A 22,358-nucleotide genomic window follows, 5' to 3' on the forward strand; every position below is an offset into this window, starting at 1 on the left:
TGATCAAGTAACTGAGTCTAGTACTCAATATTCAGTGACAAAATCACGCTAGTAACCACAATGATAACAATATCTAACAAATATGGAAAACTAACCCTATTTCAGGTATAACAACATGTTCTCATTTCATTCTAACAATACCATATAATGTCAGTCTTACCATTATTCCCATTTTACAAATCAGTAAATGTTATTATTCCCATTTTACAGCCAGAGGTTAGTTTATCTGTTGAAGATTATACACTGGTAAGGGGGCAGAACTGAACAAAGAAGCAACCCCTATGTATATTCAAATAAACCTGCCTCAACCCAAAATATGCTTGGGGAATGAGATATTCTATCTTGTTAAGCAAATATTTTGATTAATAGGAAGGTAGTCTAGAGACTACATATGTATGAAAAATTCTTGTAAAATAAAACATCAAATGCCAAAAATACACTAAAGAAAATAGAAGAGATCTTTCACGAATCAAATTTTTCAATATAAAAGTATGTTAAAATAGAAGTTACAGAGGAGTTTTGGTAGCTCTTATGATGCATAATAGTTTGACTTGCTTAGGAGAAATGACTATGATGCCGTGGGCTGAACAGGTAAAATAATGGTTGGTTAAAAGCATGAGGGTCATTAAGCTTTCCTACTTGAGTAAGTTGAAGGTAAGACTAAGAATGACTATTCTGGAGCACCTACAACACACCAGGGGTCATGCAAAGCCACATCCACTTTATCTCTCACTACCCTTTGACTTTCTGAAGTAGACACTGTCATTCCCATTCTGCAGATGAAGAAACAGAGGCTCAGAAATGAATGATCTGCCTGTATTTCTGTTAGTCTGACCCTTAAATCACATCTCTCCCTTGAAACTTCTCGTGAAAGTTCTCCCCTGCATGTAGCTCAGGGATCAGGCCAGAATCTCTAATTTTTCACTTCAGAATAATTATTTCCTGTCTGAAGTCATATACATGTCCAATAGATTTTTTTTTTTCTTGTAGCTGACATTTCTGTGACCCAGTTGCTCAGCACCTCCCAGTCTGAGGAAAACACTGTGTCTGTCTTACATTCACTTTGAACTGTATTCTTCTGTCTAGTAAAGAATATTAAGAGAAATGGTTAATTTTGGATGATTTTTTTTTCTGAAATGCTTCTGAAAGGTTGCTTGGACAGCAGGTATGTTAATTGTCAACTACATTTTCAAGGCCTGAACTGGAATTGAGGATGATGTCCTACTAGGTAATAAAATTATCTGTCATAGACCCCAAAGTGGATGTCAAGTTCTGAAACACTGGGGAGAGGCTGATGAAAGAAGTCAGTGGAAGGCCTGGCAGATGAATGCTTTATACTTCTTGAATGTTTTAGGGCTCTGTGTTTGTGTTGACCCATGTAAACAAAATATATTAGAGGAAATAAGTCTTTCCTTCCAAAGGAGGCTGAAAATGTCAAAATCAGAAGACCATGAATTCAACAGAGGCTTTTAACAGGTAGCATTCTTTCTGTGATCTCTCCTAACTTCTCCAATTGAATCAATTTTGATAGCATCCCTTAAATTCCAAACCATCGACAAGTTCCTTCCTGATCAGATTCCTGACTAGTTCTTTAACTCCATCCCTGCCATTGCCTCTCCCCCAACCCCTAAGGCCTCTCTCTGAGTCACAATAAACTTGACCTCTTTTCTCCTCCAAATCTTTTGCATGTTGGAACTCTCTTTGGTCTCTTTTCTGCTTAGGGAACTTTTATTTATCTGTCAGATCTCAGCTTAAGTATCATTTCCTTGATGGCCTCCCAGATGAGGTTGGCTCCCCTTTGAGCTACGATCCCATTGCATATGCTATTTTTCTCTCTCTGAATAATCGCCACATTTGTAAATGACTTGTTGAGAATATATCTCCCTCATGCAAATGTACAAAAAGAGGCATTGTCCCTTTTACTCACTGCTAAGCCCCCAGCACATGTATGCACTCAATAAATAGACGGTGAATAATGGAGTTACATGAAACTGAAAGCACAAAGGAAGTGGGGAATTCTGATGTTGATTAGTTTTATTGCAAAACTGGCTGGTGGGTAAATTATTTACACAATATTTTTGCTTGTAAAATGTAAAAAGATAAATTAATCTTTCTCCTAGGAAAGTTAGTGGATGGCTTCTGGAAGAGTCCCTAATTAACTTCATTTATGAGTTTCTGTGTTTCTATGGGGAAAAACACCAGGGTGATAATAAAGGAGTCAATCATAGGGGGAGTCTTAGCAGCTGTGTGACTCTGGGTAAATTACTCAACCTCTCTCATTTATAAAATGGGGGCAGTAATCGAATATATTGCAAAGGGTGATTGTGGGGATCAGATGAGAAGAAGCATGGACATCACAGAGCCTGGCACAAAGGACGTGCTAGATATTTCTGCTACAGTGGGTACTTCTGTCCAGGCAGGCATCTCCACTCTGAAACGTAGACATGAACTGACCTGAATCCCATGAATTCAGCATCTGATACTTTGGTGATGTTACCTTTAGAGGATAGACCAAGATGTCTATATGTCTTTACCACCATCACCAGCCCACTCTAGAAAAACCCATTTCTCCCATGCTGGGCATTCCTTGAAAACAAGGCAAAAATGGAATGCCATCCTAAATAAGACTAACAAATGATCATGAACACGCACCCCACTATAATTTGAAATGCTTCCTGACCCAAATGTTTTATGGGAAGAAATGTATTCCCTTGAGACAGTTCTGGATTTTGCTAAAGGTAGCAGCCTCGTCCCCTGGCATGACATCAAGTGCACAAAAACAATTGATTCTGCAGGTTGATCTACACAAACCCAGCCCTGGTAGTTGATTCTAGCAGAAAGTATGTCTGTTTTGTTTCATTGCTAAGTGTGAAAACAATTATGTTGCTGGAAAAGGAGGGGGGAATGGTGAATGAGGGTAAATTGAGATCTAGGAGACTGGGCATAAAGTAGGGTTTGGGCCTCTGACAGTCCTGAAATGGGTTTCACCCTCCCGGTCCTGAGTGCGTCCGTGTTACACTGTAACCATCGCATGTAGATTTGGTTATTGGGGAGATCTTGGTTGAATTCTAGGGGGTTTCAGAGGATTTGATGCAATTGTTTTGTCTGCAAGGGGTGGGGCTAGACTCCTTTTAGATCTTCATTCCTTATCTGAGATGCTGGAGTCTAGTGGGAGGGAGCGCGCTGGTGGAATGCTTAACTTCCTGGTGCTCAATTTCATCACCTGCAGCAGAACGATGATGCAGAGGATTGTTCAGAGGATTCAAGGAGAAAAATATATTGAAAGCATCAGCCTTGTGTGGGGCACTTAAAGTGCCTAAAGAAAAGAAGCTCTTGTAACTACTGAGGCTTCTGAATTCATCAAATACAACGTTTGTCATATTACAAGGAAAGAATTAAAAGCCCAGGTCACACAGCTCCTGGTGAGAGCCGGGCTAGGTCTCCACGCTCTGGGTTATCTGGCTTGTTGGGCCTCACTGACTCAGGAGTCATCTAAGCTCGCTGAACTCAGAGTACATCACAGTTCTCGGGACTTCCACCATTGCTCCTCTCAGTCTCTACTCCAAAAATCCTCTCAATCCTTAAACCCTGTTCACACAACCTCTAAAATATCCTCCAAAATGCCTCCTGCTTTCCTGGCTCATGGGTCTTGCAGTTGCTGCTCTTCCAGAAGATTCTCCTCTCCTCTCTACCCATGGCTAGCCCATTTAAGTTTCAGCTCACTTGTTCTCTGGATTATGCCATGCCTTTCCCATGACATTCCAGCTGAAGGGCTGTCCCTTTCCCCCTCTCCTCCCCATGACGGCCGGCACAGTACTTTCCCACCTACAAATATGTATTTCCTCTTTTTATTGCCTGTCTCCTTTCCTAAATGTAAGCGTCAACAAGCATGTCTTCCATGCTTAATGCTAAGTCCCTGGCACCCAGCACAAAAGACAACACAGAGGTGTTCTGAAAATACACGTTAGGTGAATGTCTGAGTAAATGGATTCCGGAGGAAAATATATTTAAACACCTGGGTAGGAACAGGGAAAGGCTTTTAACTTGCTGGGAGAGGGGCTGGCCACCTGTTTGTCCGCCTTCCTGGCCTCCTAAAAGAACAGCACCGGCTACCCACAAGACAGGGACCCTTCCAAGCAGGCAACCCACACAAAAGCACATCTTGCAGTCAGGGGAAATGGGCGGATAGTTGCTAATTGCGACTTCCAACTGGGCTGATCTTTCAAAAGTTCGAAAGGCAAAGGCGCCTGCCTCCATAAATCCCCGGCTGCTAAGGCTGCTGAGGCTGCTGAGGGAGGAGAGGAGGGGTGTGCTTGGGCGCCTCCCGGGCTGGCACGAAGAAGCCACATCTCATCGTCCCTCCTCCCCCCGACTCCTCTCCAAGAGAGGAAGCAATGCAGATGGAGACGAGAGATAAATATCCCTGCCTGCTCCGTGCCACTGCAGACGTTTCCCAAAATGTCTGGCTTGGACCATGAAATCAAGCCCACCCAGGAAAGGAGGCGCTCAGCGGGAGAAAGAGGGGGAAAGGGTGGCATATTTGTCGATACTTGTCAGCTTTCTGGGGGGCAGAGCACATGGCTCATACTTGGCAGCCCTGCTGAGGTGGGGACGTAAGTGCACAGTAATACTTGAAGAATTGAATCACAAATGGTAGCAGAATTAAGGAAATCAATCCAGGGTGTCTGCACTATCTCTAAGACCTTGTCCAGGGACTCACAGCTGGTTCCCTCCCCAGTGACTTAAGAGATTCTTTCCACAATACCCGTGGCCTCTGCTCACTCTAGGGTAATGAACACAACTGGCTGCAGGAAGTCTTCAAAGGCCCTTTGCAATTTGGGCAGGAGATCAGAATCCATGCGTGGAGATATTCCTGCCACCTCGAAGCACAGCTCCGCTCTCCAATACTGGAATACCAGCAGGAGATGAGAACACAGGCTGCAAATGATAAGTGGGTGCTTTTGGCCTCAGGGTGGCCAAGTGTGTGGGGGAAGTGTCACTAAGGAAGGGAAGTTACAGGCCCAGCAACAGGCACCAAAGTGTTCTGCAGTTACAGTGACTTCACCAGGCATGCTGTGTGGCTGCAAAATGTCTTAGAAAAGGGAGATGAGTGGATGAGAATTTCAGCTTGAAAACTCCAGCAGAGGATATGTTAGGTCGGCTTCGTTTCTAACCCTCCTGTGAGAATTCCTCTCCTACTGTGTTCTTGATATCACTGTCACATCACTAGTCACTAGTTCTCTTGGTAAGTAAGTAACCAGGGTGGGGCCCTTGGCGGACTGAATTCCATTCAATGAAGAGCAGAGGGGCTGGGCTTTCCTGGTTTTCACTGGTTCAAGTCCAGTGCAGTAAAAACAGTTGCTCAAAATGAGGACTCATAGCAAGTGATAGCTTTTGAAGGTGTCGGGAATGTTTTCCAGAAATGTTGCATTAAGTTCTGCCACTTTTTACCATTTTCATCACTTAGCTGAGGAATGGATTATCTAATATTTCCTACTCATGTGCCCTGAATCCTTCTTGATTAATCTTCCCTGTTCATTCACCCATCTGCCTTCCTGTGCCAGGAAATTGCCAGCTGAATCCCACCCTCTCCAGAAAGCCACTCGGTGGGGGGAAGCTGGCAGAAGACCTGGGTTCCTGTCCCCATGCTGCCCATTGCTGTGTGGCTTTAGAGAAATTACTTCCCCTCTCTGGACCTTGGTTTCTTTGTCAAAGGAGTGGGTTGAATAAGTTTTTTTTTCAGCTGTGACACATTATGGGTAGTTCTACAGAGTGCAATCAGAAAATTCCTATTGTTACCATCCTCTGTTCATCCCACCTTTGCCAGTAAATTCCAGGCACTGGTGCCATCACTGGGATTAAATTCAATTCTTATACCTGGGACAGTCAGAAGTGCCTATCAAAGCAAGCTGGGCATACAGATACATGGATGCTATCTAGAAACAGTTTAAAATATTTTCTGTCTGCAGTCCCCTTAATTCCTAGTAAATATAATGTATGGATTGGGGAAATATCAAGTAGGGTATATTTGACCTTGTGTGCATCATATAATAATCATGTTAGTTATCTTTTATAAATAATAGCTGCCATTTACCGAGGCCTACTATGTGCTAGGCAATTGCCAGCTGAATACATTAAACTCTTTCACTAACATTATGATCCAGCTTATAATGGACCATATGTCCCCAGTTCCCATACAACACTGGCAACTGATACACACACAGATAAAGACACATACACATCCTCCCCAAAATAAAACTACATAACAACACCCCTCTTCTAAACCAAAACCCAAACTAGAGCTAAACCAAAGTTCAGAGAGGATGAGTCACTTATTCAAGATCACAGCTGGCTAATTATCAGTAATGGGATTTGAACCTGATTCTGTTGGATTCCAAAGATGATATGTTATGCCCGTCCCTTTGCCAGCCTTGTCTTGACATTCAGTGTCCAACAATGGTATTCTGCGGTGAGTCCCAGATTGATTGCCTATTCTATGGCGTTGTCAGAACAAAACAGCTGGTCTCACAGCCAGCAAGAACCCTGCTGTCAGAAGTGGCAAGAAAGAGGATAGCTATAGCATCCACCTAGTGCCAGGAAGGGAGGAGAACCTGGCCCTGAAGCAGCCCGTTTACAGTGACTCTCCCCATTGCTCATTTACCTGCAGAGATTCAGCTGGCTTCTGCCACCATTTCTGTGCTCATGCCCAATTCTGGCCACTGCATTAGAGTCTCTCAGAATTTATACTGATTCACTGACCTGTGCTAGATGTTGTAAACTAACTGTGCCCGAGCCCAGTGAGGTTCATGAATGAGTGTCCAGGAAAGGGCAACAAGAAGCAGGCATACATGTTTGGTCTGTGGAGACCACTGTGACTCAGCCCCAGCAGATCACTGCTATGCACATACGCACACCCAGTGCACTGATGTTATACAGTCTTGGAATATGGACTTCTCTGTGATGGCTCCTGATTTTTAAATGTAGCAACTGATTCAGTTAAGACAAGTGTACATCAAACACTAAGGAACAAATACAATCGATTTGCAAGCTCTATCTGACCTACAAATCTCTATTCGCAAGCTCTACAATGAATTTTCTTTACTTATAGATGAGGAAACAGTGGTTCAGAAACATGAAGTGATTTGTTTGCAGTAGCTAAGATGGGCTTCTGGGGCAGGAACTCTTTGAATACAAATATCAAAAGTGTGTGAGTGTTTGCATATTTCATAGATATACAACACACATATATGTACGTTGACAACTGAAATAGAAATGGTCTTGGATTACCTGCTATTATGAAACGCTCTATTTATCCCCCCTGTGTTATTATTATATATTGGCAGTTGACTACAATTAACACACATACATAAACCCAAAATGAATTATCACGACAGCATTCCACCCTGAAATGAAACCAAAACTAAAACCAGGAGAGACAGAAACTATTCACTTACCGTAAATGACAAAAAAGAAGAAAACAAAGTTCCTTCGTCATATCTGGATAATTTTGCCAGTACTCCTTCCAAGATAGTAACAAACTAGTAAAGCAGAAAAAAGGAAAAGAGTTATTATTTCAAACTGTAATTGTTCATAATAAAGAGCAATGTTTTTCAACCACACAGCACTGAGTGCTCGGCTAATTCTTATGGTTCCATTATTTGATTCTTGTTTGGGGGAAAGCAATAGACTGCCTTTACACAGAAATATTTGACTTATCCGGCTTTCTCTTCATTATTATGTGATTGCAAATATAGAGTGTTACAGAAGTGCAAAGTGACAAAATATTATTGAGTTGCATATAGCATGCGATAATATTAAATGCACTTTTCAAAATCCAAAACTGCGCAAAGCAGTTTTTATGTTACATATTAGCACTACATTTAATGCAATCTATTTTTATTTGTATTTTATCAGTAATTTGGGGGAAACAGAAGCTTAGTACTGGCAAATATAAATGTCTTCCCATTCAGCATTACTTAGTTAAAATTCTATAATTCATGAGGGTGACTGAAATAGCTTTATCTGACTTTTATGTTTTATTATGACTCTCGCTGCATGTGAAACTAGAGGAAAGGGGGATTTTCATGATGGCAGAATTCCTTATTACCGTTTAACTTTCTGTATTTAAAAATCTAACTTTGTCAGTGCTGGAAAACAAAACAAACATTTTCCGCATAACCGAGTGCAACGTTTGGGGACAAATTCTTATTAAGTTAACATATGCCACTTCATCGATTCATCTTCGCACGGCTTGCAATCATCAGAAAAATCATTCTGAGCTGAGGCTGGGTGACGTACAATCTTGTTTCCTGAGAAATACAAGTATTCAGCTCAACTTTTTAACGTGTTACATTTTAATGGAAATGTAGACATAACAAAGCCATGTTCATGATGAAACATTTCACCTGAAGCTGAAGGTTACCTTTGCAACCAAGAGTGTTATCATTTCTTTAACAGTTTCTTCAATTAGCTCGTCTATTTTTGAATGGTATTGATGCTAAAGAACACAGAAAGACAAATATTAGCATGTTGGGGAGGTGATGGCATTGTATCCGTCAGTAATTCTTAGACAACACAATTTATAAATAAAACCTGGCCTGCAGACCTAGTTTATTTCCATAGTCCCAGAAGCAGTTGTAAGAAAGATTCTGACTACAGATCTTTGATGAAGAGAGATCTGAAGCGCTTAAGAAAAAAAACCACCAGGAACACTGTTCCTCACTCAAGGCTTCCCTTGTGGGCTGTGATGTAAAGACACAGCCACACATTTACAAGTAGGACACACAGGTGGCTTAATGGCCTAGCAGAGTGCCATCTGGGCCTTACAAAGCATGATACCACAATAATGTAATACAGGGGATAAAATTATCTTTAGGAAACTACTGGGGGATGTGGCTTAGGTGTAGAATTCTTCCAAAGGGAATCTGATCAAGCACTCTAACTGATTTTAGAAAACTGTCAAGATGTTCAGATCCTTTGGTCTGCCTTGGCACTCCCCTCTTCTGTCTCCAAGCTTTGAATTCATGTCCAGCAAAACGTCTCTTTTAGAAACCTGATGTGAGCCCTTCCTTTTCCATTCGTGAACAAACAGACCAGGCTTAGAGCCTCCACCAAGACTGCTGCTAAGATTTTCAACTCCTCTAACTGCACTGTACACTACATTTAAATAGTAATGCAAAAACAAACCCCCACACAAACAAAAATCTGCTGCAAATGCCAGGGGAAAAGGAAAAGCGATTTCAACAGAAAATATTGTATGCCAGCTCCTTGACATTTATTAGATCATGTTAGTATCCATTTGAATTATTTCATAGTTCCTTAATAAAAAATAACAATGCAAAACAATGCTATTTGGAAAGGAAAATGCACTTACCCACTCTTGAACAAACTTTCAGAAGGATGATTAATTAGAATAGAAAAAAAAGGAACAGTGCAAATAAAAATCAGGACAAAAGGACACATGAGAAAATAAAAATTAAACATATCATCCAAAGAGCTACGAAAACATAGAGAAATAATAAGCCATAGAATGTGGTCAGATATTCTGATAACTGGCAATCAGAATTACTACAAGGAAGCAGAGGGATGTGGATTAGGTTAATTCAGTTAAACTTCTAGGGGAATATTTTTTTTTAATTGGAATACCTGAATAAAGTCCCAGTGCAAAGTACCAGGTAAATCATGCTGAAAATACAGTTTAGTTTATTTGTAAAAGATCAGGTAATAGTGCCATGACCCTGCACCAAAGGGAGAAGCCAGGACTAAGCACACCCTGTATAAAGATATTTAGTAGGTTTGTTTCTTATTTTTCAAAGCCAGTTTCTGGTAGTCCTGCTCTCAGACTCATATTTATTTTGAAGATGAACTGAGGGTCTAAATGTGAAAGCATTTTATCCACTATAATTGCAATTCAAATATTATTATATGTTCAAGTTCATAAAGTAGAAGATAAGGGAAAGGAGAGATGGTCTTGTTACTCAGTCATCTCATTGTAGTTGATAAGAGGAAAAACAGAAAATAAGTGTCCTATGTTGTATGGTCCTGATGAATTAGAACCCGCATTGGCTACTGGTTAAGTACATACACCAGAAGCTAGATGCAAAATCTCTCTGCAGAATTCTGTGTTAGAAACACAAAGAAAGATGTCAGAGCAGAGGAATTCAGGAAAACTGACGGGGCTCCAAATTCATTTTTAGGTCTTGAAATAAGAACCAGAATCACATGCTCACTTTCCCTCCTCATGTGACTGCCTTGTTCTGCTAGATGTTCTTTGGATTGCTATTAATAATTCACATTTATTAAATTTATTACAAGACTAAACTAACTTAGAAAACCTAGTTGAAGGCAAAATAACAAGAAATATTAAACGAGGGGCTTCCAATCAAGCAAAGAACATCATTGAGAACAGAAATGTTCTCTTGTAAAACTTGGCTGGAATGGCAAATAGAGCCAAGAACAGTACTCATCACTCACAAAGGAAGTTTAGGCACTCATTCCAAGAAGTTCACTATGCCATTCTTTCTCAAAAGACAAACTTTCTCTTCTAAAACGGAGGAGCCTCAAGCCTTTTCATCCTCTAAGGAATCAAAACTAAGCATATGGAGACATGGTCTACAAGACCCCTTCCACCTTCCATGTTTTCCTGCCAGACTCAGCCCTGACTTCTCTCTGGGATTCCCACTATTTTTCCCTTTCACTCTACGCTAATAATATGAGTTCTACTCCTCTCCACATTTCTTCCCCCATCCCCCGCATGTGAAGACAAGTGCTGGAATATGATTATTTTTCCTTTTCCAGAAGAAAGGAACACATTAAACCCCATAGATCTATTTCCTCCTCTCCTCAATGGGGCTAGAATGATCCCTGTTGTGAATATGGAAATGATATTCACCGAACAAAGTATGTAAACATGTTTTAGAATCTTAGAAATGCTGTAAGGCACCATACAATCATTGCTATAATTACTAATTGACTAGCATAGTGGTTACATGTACGCATTCATTTGTAATCTCATCTAGAATATATGCACTGTATTTTATGAAAATTATAACCTGCATTAAAAAAAAACTTACTTTGGGACAGGCAGGGTAATATCTATGCTGCTTATTATGTAGTAAAGGGATAAATATCAAAGTACCCCTGATCCCTATTGGAGTGATTATAAAATACACAAATCCCTTTTATCAGATTCTCCTGACACAATTAACTTGCTTTTCTAACTCTTTGCCCTTTCCTGGGAGGGACACTGTTCTATGCAGCTGGAAAACTGCATAAAAGGGTATAAATCCTACTGGGGCATCTTTTAATCACCATCCTCCAAACAAGAGTATCTGTCACATATCTCTTGCAATAGGATAAACTACTCAGTTATATCTGTATCATGATTTGAGCAAAAAGAGGGATCCTTCTTATTTCTGTATTTTTGAGTCCCCTCTGCTGGCTGATTAGATTGATTTGATGATGATGATGATGATGATGATGATGATTATGGGTGAAGACAACAACAACACCCCTAAGTTATATTCTTGGGTCCTGGATCATGATGATGACAAGGGAACTACTAATTTGCAATGACATGGTAAATGTGAGAAGTTGACTTTTTGCTTCTGATAAGCTAAGTTGCTGCAAATTCACAATTGCTTTGTGAAAATCATTCCACTTGACTTCCTGTGCTGCACATTTTGCCTTGTCATGGAACAGATTGTGTGTATGTTGTCTTTCTGTTAAGACCATCTGACCTTGGAAATGAGATGAAAACACACTAGACCAAGTGAGAAACTATTTAATACACAATTTCCTGTCTATTGGTGCTTCACAAATTTTAATGAAAAAATAAATATTTAAGATAGAAAAGTATGGCTAACAAATGTTTCAACAGCTGCCTTTAGATCTAAAGACTTTTACCCCAATGATGAAATTCAGGAAGTGAAGTGAAATTTGGAAAATACTGTGTCACCTGGCTAGCAGCTAGTATAAAACAGGTTGAGGGAGTTGGAAACCAGGAGGAGGCAGGTAATACTAACTTGATCTATGATATTCAGTATTTATACCCATTATTTACAGAGTGAAAGCTACATAAAAATATTCAACTATCTATTCTTCCAATTTCAAAATGTTTCCAGTCATTTGTGGTTAATTTAATTTTAACAATTCAGTTTTATTTATTTCTTTTTAAAAAAATATTTATTTATTTATTTATACAAGAACCAGGGTACAGGCCAGATGTGCGGGAGGGTGAGAGGATTCACCAGAGACAGAGCGGGGAACAGAACAGGCAGACAACAGAAATACACTGTTGAGGGGAGCAGTGGGCATGACAGGAGAGGTCTGCTGCGCCATGTGGGACCTTTGCCGGCTGGCTGGGATTGAACCGGCACTGCAGAGGCTACGGAAGGCTTGACAGTGCTGCACTCAACCGCCTGTGCCACCAGGGGAGGCCCCTTCAGTTTTATTTTTGAGATGAATATCCTCATTCTACAAAATGAGAAAAATTAGTAAGGAACAATTTGCATGACACTTCCCATTGAAGTTCTAATCAAAATCACAGCCACAGAGAAGACCCAACAAAGTACAATAAGCCTGGCAGTAATGTTTTGTTCAATGTTGCTTTGTTGTAACATCAACGAGAAGAAAAAATTCTCGCCAATATTGAATGAAAGAATGTTATTTGAGGGTCTGATTTCATTATGTTTGTTTTAATTCAGTTTCCAATAACCTATTCATGATGTTAAGTGAGGATTTATGTGGCATATATTTACAGGCAAAGATTTCTGACTTTACTCTGACCTTAGTCAGCATTCGAAGGTCAGAAGGGGCCTCACTTCCAACAATCTGGTCACCTAGTTGTCTCTGATTCAAACACATAGGGGAGAAGGGCTCTCTAGCATGACTTGGGAAACTGAGTCTTAGGCTAAGAACCATAGATTAGAATGTCATACTGAATGGGCCCTTTATAAAGAACATTTAGTTTGAGGCTGTGTGCACTAGTTCAGGAAAAACAAAATATTTACCAGCTTGTCACTGTTACTAAAAAAATAGCATTGCCTCATCTGAGGAGAATATATGAAGTCTTTCTACTTTATAAAGGAGAATAACATCTAGAAAGAAACGGACACTGCTGTTCAGTCTAAAAAATGTTACTGTCTGGACATATCCAAGACAACTTTTTAATCCTATGTTCAGAAATTAGGGTGCTTTTTCCCCAATTTTAATAAGCTACATACTTCTCAAAGGTTGTGTGTCAGAGGTATATCTCTCATTTGGCAAATGATGACAGTCAGTTATCAGAGTAAGTGACTTGCTCAAGGTTGCAGAGTTTGGTAGCTAAGGTATTCATGGGATGCATTCAATACTATTAGGTCACTGGACAACTTATTCTTCTAGAAAAGTAAATTTTCAAACAAATGTCACATAAGTGTTTAGTGGTAAGATGAAGGACAAGTTACATGGTGACAAAAGTCAACTTATTATTTCTTATCATGCATCTCCAACTGAGGACCGTAGTTTAGCCTACAAAGGTCCATAGTTCCCCCTCAAATTGTGTGGGAAAGTATCTATTTTGTGGGAAATGGCTCTATAAATTTCATCAGATTTTCAGTGGAGTCTGTGATAAAATTCCCCATCCTACTCCATGATTGTTTTTAAACATCCAGCTCAAAAAGAACAAAACTCAAGATCAGAGTGACCTGGCTTGTTAAGAAGGACTGTTTAGCTGTCTGGTCTATAAATAAGGTCATAGTCGAGTTAATCTGAAGAGGGATATAAATGCTGCTGAGAGGAAAAGGAGGCCAGACCCCCTGTAACAGCCCCTGTCCATCTAGGAGTGGTGTCATCATTGTGAAACTCAGCAAAAATGGGTATCATGAAGGACTCTGAGGAGGAAAAGAAAAATTGGGCTTCATGAAACTGAAAATAACTTTTGTATTTTAAAGGATATTATCTAGCAAGCAAAAAAGACAACCCACTGACCAAGAGAAAATAATTGCAAATCATGTATATGATAATGGTGTATTATTCATAGCACAAGTAACATGAAAAAGTCTTACAGCTAAACAATAAAAGGACACCTCAATTAAAAAATAAGCAAGTAATTTAAATAGCTACTTGTCAAAAAAGATACAAATGATCAGTAAGGAAAGGATGGCAAATACCATTGCAAATCAAACCACAACACACCAGTTTACACACAATAAGGACCACCTTACAAACAACTGGATGGCTCTGGGGAGAAGGCTAAGTAAGGGCAACAAGTATTAGGGAAGTTGTAGAAAAATAGGATTTCTCACACACCGCTCATGGGAATGTGAAATGGTGTAGCCACCTTGGAAACATTTTAGCAATTCCTCAAAAAGTTAAATGGAATGACAATCTCACCAAAGAATTGCACTCCTAGGTACATACCCAAAGGAGTTGAAAACATGAAAACCTGAACACAAATATTCATGGGAGTGTTATTCATAGTAGCTAAAAAGTGTCACCTTCAATGCCCATCAACTAATGAACTCATCAACAATATGTGGCCTATCCATACAGCAGTTTATTACTTGGTCACAAAAAGAAATGATGTACAACCTGCTACAACATGGAAGAATCTTGAAAACACAGGGCAATGTGAAAGAATCCAGTTACAATCACCTATTTAGTGATTCATAATTTGCCTCACATCCTTACAAAGTCACCACTGCCTACGGCTAGGGAGGGAGTGATAGGAATCACTACTAAAGGGCATGGATGTCGGACCTCCCTGGTGGCACAAGGGGTTAAGACGCAACCTATGAAGCTATCCACAGCCTCTGCAGCACGAGTTCCATCCCTGGCCAGGGAGCAACATACATGGCGCAGTAGACCTCTCCTAACTCGCCTGCTGCTCCCCTCAGCAGTGTATTTCAGTCAGTATGCCTGTTCTGTTCCCCACTCTGTCTCTGGTAAATCTTCTCACCCTCTGTACCCCAGTTCTTGCATGCATAAATAAATGAATCTTTAAAAAAAAAGGGCATGGATGTCCTTTTTAGGGTAATGAAAATGACCCACAATTGACTGTGATGATGGAGGCACAGCATTGTGAATACACTAAAAATATTGAAACTACACTTTACAGGGATGAATTACACATTAGTTAAAGAAAAAAAAAAATAAAGCAGCAGCAGCTCCAAGGGGAGAAAAAATCAGGAGGGATAGATTCTAGAGAGTTTGAACGCTGAAACAGCTTAATGAACTTTTGAGCTCACAAAAAAGCAGAATTTTAAAAGAGGGCTCTGCAAAGCCTACGAAATTGTTCAGAATGTGCAGAGAAGTTGGGTGGGTGGGTGGTATGCAGAGAAGAAATGCACAGGTGGAGCTTTGTCTGGCTCCCCTCTTCTTTGACCCTCTCTCTGAAATTTCATGCAGCATATATCTACTTTTATTTATTTCACAATCTGCCCTTAGTAAAGTTTGAAGAACAGATTCTGCAGCTAAGAACAGCATAAATGGAACTAGAATAGTGCTATCATATTGCAGATGAGGAATTGGAGGTCTAAAGTGGCTGAATGACTTGACTGCTTCCAATTTGCAGCAAAGCAAGGGCAAGAATCCAGGTATCTGGATGCCCACGCCAAGTCTTCCTCAGGAGCCTTTGCACCTGAGCTCGCCTTAACCCTGAGCTGAGTCTCTAGAGCTGTGGTTCTCATAGTGTGGTCTTCAAACTGGCAGCATCAGCATCACCAGGGAATTTGTCAGAAGTGCAAATTGTTGGACCACACCCCAGACCTATCAGAAACTCTTAGGGTGACAGCCAACAATCTGGATTTTTAAGAAACTCTTTGGATGAGTCTCATACACAATGAAATTTGAAAACCACTGCTCTAGGTCATTTGCATGCAGCAAATGGGATTGGGAAAAGAGAACCAAGGACTCCCTTGTATGTGACCTCAGTGCTTATAACATAATCCTTGCGGAAAGGTCCCTGACAAGAAAATCAGTCAGAAGCAGAAGCTAACAGGGTGGCTGTGGAAGCTGATGGGGTGGGGAGGGGAGGGGTTGTTGGGGGTGGGACAGGGATGGAGATGTTCTTGCCAGGAAGAGAATACCACCAACCCACATTTAAAAATGGAAGGTGCCGAAAGAGAAAATAAATAACGAATAAGGAGCGAATATAATTTAGTAAAAATTCTGAGCATGTAAGGCTGGTATCGAAAGATCTGATTTAGGAGCAATTTATGCCAATTGGCAACAACATGAGAGTTGCCAGAAATGTTTCTGAATTAATTCTAAATTGGTATATGAATATCTAGCTGGCTTAAGGCCATCATAGAAAAATGATCATGATAGTCTTTAATCAAGCCCAAGTTGCTGTTTCTTTCTCCTTTACATTTTAAATACCACTTTGGAATTGGAAACTTAGCAAAGGACTAAACTTTTGGTCAGGGAAGATTCACAATCAACTCAACTTAAGGAAAATTAAAATCTGTGATTTTGGGGGGGAAATTCAGAATGTGTAGACAGGGACTGGGTTACAGGATAATCTGACATTATATATCCTGACAGTTGCTTGATGCAAGAAAGAGTCCTCCTGCTGTCCAGATGTTCAAAGTGATAAAATGCACTTTAAATGTGAAAATGACTTGCATTGTGGTGAACAGATCTGTTGGAGATACCAGCCTAATAAATACGGTCATCGAATGTCACTGAACTTAAAGGAACTTTATGGCCATTGCAACTCTAGCCAAGAATCACTTCCAAGTGACTGGCATTCTCATTAGCACATGGCTTAGAAACTTACTTAGCAAACAGATACCAAACATTCATGTGTGGCTTAATCCACAAATGTTAGAGTATATTTCTGAAACTAGCAGACTAGTGTAGATAGAAGGAATTTGTAAAGTTTTCTTCTACATGATCAATGGAGGGAGAAAAATCTGTACTTTTTTTTTTTTTTTTTTTTTTACCTCTTGGCCCATTTCCATGCTGCAAAGTTTTGTTGATTGAGCTTTGGCATCAACCATAACATTAAACATGGTGCATATTGACTGTGGGACTCGAAAATCTGTTGATCGACTGGTTTTTTGCAGCTTAACTTCAAATGCAATCCTGGTTCTATTAAAACAAAGTAGGAAAAGACCAATTCAGCATTCAGATGGCAGCAGGTGGAGGAGACATTTTCTGAGAGGTCAGTGAAAAAGAAAATTGAAGGCTGTAATCAGTTTCAATCGACAATGACTTCACATGTGTTCTTTTTAAAATGTCTTTCTCTGCTAAGGAAGGCCTATTCACAGAGACAGCTATGTAAACCCTTCTTTTCTGGGCAGTGCACAGAACACCTGTAGCTCAGCGTATTTCTGTCTATAGTTTACATGCTATGGAGAACCCTAATTGCAGGAGAATGAATGAACAAAAACCCCAATTATAACATTATAGCATATGTAAGTTCTCTTACTTTGGCAACTGCCTACCTTGAATCACAGCATTAAAAAAAACAAAAACCAAAAAAGCAGTTTCTAATCTTCAAAAATCTCATGGTGGGGAAAATCTTAAAGGACGTTTATTGCTTTTTTTTTTCTCCTTCCTGATTTTGAAAGAGGCTGAAGTAGGAAAAAAAGCCAATGAGCTTATTATATTACTTTAAAGGCAAATATACATACACACACATATATGTGTGTGTATGTGTGTGTGTATGTGTATACATAGATAAGTGTGTGTGTATGTGTGTGTATATATATATATATATATATATATATGATGGCTGCCTTTGGGGAGAAAAGTGAAATTCAGAGGACTATGAAACTTCCACTATGTTTGAGTTTTGCAATTTCAAGGTATTGTTTTGCAACAAGAAATATGTAATTTTTATCATTAAAAATGTCACAATATACTTACCAATTCAAGACTTGTGTAATGGCAGCAATATAATGTCATATAATTCTGACACTGGTCAAATTATGATCCCAGCACTGTGCTACCCCTCACAGGTTAAACCTAGTCAGACATTACCAGCTGGTAATACAGATGTAGGATCTAATCCTTGATATCAGCATTATAAAGGGAACCAGGTATATTTTGCAAGGTTTCAGAGAAGTGAGTCATGTCATCACATGTCTTTAAAGAAAAAGCACCTGGTTAGTAAGCGGTTTTTATGAAAGCTCCTTTCAGCATTGTTCACGGTCAGATTCTGGAGATCATGCACCACCAGAAAAGCATTGCTTTGAGAGGTATTTGTAGCAGTTTTCTAACAGTACATAGGAGGACCACATAGCTAGTTAGCTCAGGAAAGGATGCCAGCTTGCTAACACACCCTGGGTGCATGCAGGGAAGCCAAGTATAATTTCTAAGGTTGGAAGCCCAGTTCTTAAGAAAAAAAAAAAAAACTATATAAAAAAAAATCAACCCTGAAAACACTCCTATATATTATATGATCATGTTAAAGATAAATGTATCTTGGCTTCTAAAGACTCTATGCACTGAAGTAGCTTTCTAATCATGATGATCATTTTAAGCTACACTGAAAATACATCATTTTCTGGATTTGTGAAAAGGAGGCCTGATGGGGACTGAGTTGGACAGGTCCCTGTGCTGATCTTCTGAGGTTTGCGTGCCAGTTCCGGCCCAATTTGAGAAATGGAAATGCTAAATCGCTTCCATAGGATGAAGTAATCGCCTTGTCTTCTGTTTTCACAGGAGAACTGTTCATAGCCCTTGGAGTGTGGAGTGTGAAAGGAGGAAGCTGAATGCAGAATTAATATGACTGAGAGGGTTCTATGGGACCAAAAAGCCAAGAGAGGTCACTTAATCCAACTCACTTTTCTTAAGGGTTAGCATGCCTCATTTTGCACAGATGACATTACCTGATCGAGACTAGACTAGAGGCTCTGCCAAGTTTGACAAAGAAATGGTTTAAATTTCTTAGACACTTGGAAATGAGCAGCGTCTTACTGACTTTTTGGCATTGCATATTTACATCTATGAAATAATGCTCTTAATTTGTTGGCCTTCTAGAACAAGTGTTATTCTGTCACCAAGGAAACAATTTTAGGTTCTACTAATAAAGATTCCATGTCCAAGTACTTCAAGTTTTACCCTCTGAATCTCAAGGTCTGGGGATGATATATCCACCTACCTTTGCTCTAGTCTGTATTTGTGCTTATGCCTGGGGCCTTAACTGAAAGGGACATTAGGAAATTTAAATGTTCAGTGCCAAGCATACATGTGCATTTGGCCAACTTCTGTTAATAAAGGCTACTTAACTAAGGTGCCAAGCATGATGCTGGGACTTGGACTAGTGGGGCTCAAAATGAACAGGATACGCACCCTACCTCTTAGTAGCTCACACTCTTTGAAGAGGCTAACCCATAAATATTAATACATGTGGTAAAGGACAAAAGGACCTTTCTCATCTCTATGCCTTCTTTTTCCCCCAAGCATCTCTGTACTTTTTAGTGAAGCCTACTCAAAATATTGCTTCTTCTCAGAGAAAGACATGAATGTCTTTCTGCACAATTGTGTACACAGATCAGGATCCTGTAAGTCTTAATTTGGATGCATTGCAGGCCCTAGTACATCTCAGGGGAGGACTTTTCACCACAGAGGAATTGTTCTGAGGGAAGTTTTTGGTGAAAAAGTTTGGTCACAGGAAAAGAATTACTTTTCCTAAAATTGATATAGACTAGGTAGGAGATGGTAGAACTCAGAACCCTAAGGAAACATTTTGACCTTGAGTTTGAGAAACAGGTCTGTCTTTGGTTCTAAGAATGGGAAGAAAAGAGTAAAACGCCAGATCTGGATCGCTAAAACTTTAAGCTTCCAGACAAGCCATCACACACCTGCCAGGATTCCCCACAGCACATATAGTTCTTTTCCCTTTTCCTGCTGAGACACTCACCTACCTGGGATTTTGTTGTTCTTTTGCCCTTTTGGTTTCCAGTTCTGATCTTATTATTTCTCTTTTCTTCTTCCAAGATATAAGATGATGAATTCAGAGCATGCCCAGCCAAACCCAGCCCCCATCAGCCACAACTGATCCATCAACTAAACTACACCACATCTGGAGACCTGAGGGGCTCATACTGCATGTGGGCTTTTTTCTTGAATGAAGAAAAACAATGGAACAGTTATGAACTGGAAAAGGAACTTGGGTGTGTGTTTGGGGATAGACAGGGTGATGATAATGATGTCAAATCAGAGGAATTTCATTTCTTTATGTGATGTACAGTCAAAGATACTCCATGAGGGAAGGGGTGCAGTCTCTCATTCTTCATGGTATGTTAAGGATTTAGCATTGGGCCTGGCATATAGGAGGAACTCAAACAATTTTTGTTGAATGAATGCATATTGGCCTCACTTTTTTCTCCTGACCCTCGAAGAACAATGCACCTAGGAGTTTTGAGTGTACCATTCCCACCTCAAGTCCATATGCCACAGTGACAAAACAGGCAGTTTGTAGGACATCAAAATACATGTTTAATATCACATACCCTCATGTTGCTATCTTACTAGATTTTGAGCCACATAAGTATAGAGTGATTGATGCTTCTGAGATTCTGTTCATGAAACTGGGAAAGCACTGGATTCTTGCTACCTATACTGGATAGTCTGGCTCTAGAATTGGATGTGCCTCTCTTTTCCCCCACCCAAGTATCTAGCCATGTACATACTCAAACATTTAATAAATATTTACTACATAAACATTTTGTATCAAACATCGTTTGAACCTGGGATGTAGAGATGAATAAGGATGGACATGTACCCTTTTCTTATGGAGCTAAATGAAAATATTGGCTGCCATATTGTGTTGTGTTTGGAACAAATGTGGGGCAGGTGATCTGAAGCTAGTCAGCCACCACTCCAGCTGACTTTGAAAAACAATTCTCTTCTCCCCAAATCCCTAAATTATGTCCAACTGAAAAAGTGGCCTGAGTTGGTGTAGAATAGAAAGGCATGCAGAACCTGGCTGGCCAGTCATGCTTACCGTTTGACACAAGATTCAATCATGTCACTCGCCATCAGCTTGAGTCGTTGTTCCAGGTGCTTTCCAAACTCTTCTTCGGGCCAGTGCAAGTCCCGAATGAAGGTCTGAAGGGCATCCAGTTTCCAGAAAAGATCTTCTGAAGTACCTGATCCATTACTGGCAGGATAAAAATTAGAAATCAAAAGTCACCCACTGGCCTTGGATTCTGAAAAGGCTGACACAAAGACTACTGGGGGCTAGAAGGCTTAAGGCAAACAGTGGCTTCAACATACAAACGACGCATGTTGGCGGTGGAGGTGGGGGCAATCTCCACCAGCAGATTTTGAGTTTTACCATACAGTCTGATTTCTTCAGCCAATTATTCCAGACCAGTGAGAAGTCTGAGGAAGGTGTTGCCCCACAACAACTAGGAGAACAGTGTATGGTAAAAATCAGCCTTCTTTTAATAACCACATTAACACATGTGATGATTCAGATGAAGGCCACGAACCAGAAGGAGAAATAAGTCTCAACAGATAATAACTACATGGCACCATGCAGTTATTAAGATTTAGGGTTTCATGCATTTCCCCAGCTCCCCTCCAGAGCGGAGGCCTCTTGGAGACTGCACAACACTTTCAGTTTTAAAAGGACAGTGCTAACAAAGTGGTGAGCGAGGACCTGCTTTCTCTTTTGAAGAGCTGGAAAGAAACTGGGGTGACTCAAAAGGAAATGAGTACATCGGGATACCTTGAGTCCAAGAGTCTTGTTCATTTTGGTTGTTATTCCAATTTTCACAGACCAGCCTATTGCATAGGCGGCCCCTGGATGAGGTGAGGTGGGAGGGATGGGGGGAGTTAAGTAGACAAGGAATATTTGCAAAGCTTTAGGGCTCAAAACCTGAGCTCTTTTACCATGTACCATCTTACCCAGTCCTCTGTACAGATGGAGAAATTGGTCTTGATTCCTTTCTGTACAATGACGTCTAAGAAACTTTTACCGGGGCATCCACAGAAAGCCTGAATACAGGGAAAGGCTCCATATCTCACCCTCTCGCCCTCCTCTGGCTGGCTTTCTCTTTGGTAACAATCCCATTTGGAGCTCTGAGGGGTGGCCACCCCCCACCCCCTTCCTCGCATACCACTAATGCTAACACGGTAATTTATAAAATGTCCAACACACCATGCATTACCACTTGTTCTGACATCGTCTATAGAAACAGATGAGAGTGGGTGTTTCTATTGTGACAGATGCCAGCTGCATTGAATTAATGCTTCAGGGAGAAATATAGCTAGTGCATAAATGCATACACAGCTACTGCGGGGTGGGGAGGGGGCAAACTCCCAACATGCCGAGAGGGAGCCTATGGCCTGGACCAACAAGCTAATGTTTTCAAGGACAGACCAGTCTGAGGTCAGTACGTAGATGTATCTGACACGAA

General features: G+C 40.4%; 1 protein-coding gene across 1 annotated transcript in view; it reads right to left on the bottom strand.

Annotated features, from left to right (window-relative positions):
* The window catches only part of CADPS (calcium dependent secretion activator), a 445,600-nt gene that overhangs the window by 60,747 nt on the left and 362,495 nt on the right, over positions 1-22,358 (bottom strand). The window contains 4 exon segments of the mRNA XM_054695215.1: positions 7,455-7,538; positions 8,423-8,497; positions 16,926-17,073; positions 20,939-21,094. Of these exon segments, the coding sequence (XP_054551190.1) occupies positions 7,455-7,538; positions 8,423-8,497; positions 16,926-17,073; positions 20,939-21,094 (463 nt within the window).

The sequence above is a fragment of the Talpa occidentalis genome, unplaced genomic scaffold, assembly GCF_014898055.3.
Source record: "Talpa occidentalis isolate TD23 unplaced genomic scaffold, MPIMG_talOcc4v2.1 talOcc4.10, whole genome shotgun sequence".
Taxonomy (NCBI): Eukaryota; Metazoa; Chordata; class Mammalia; order Eulipotyphla; family Talpidae; genus Talpa; species Talpa occidentalis.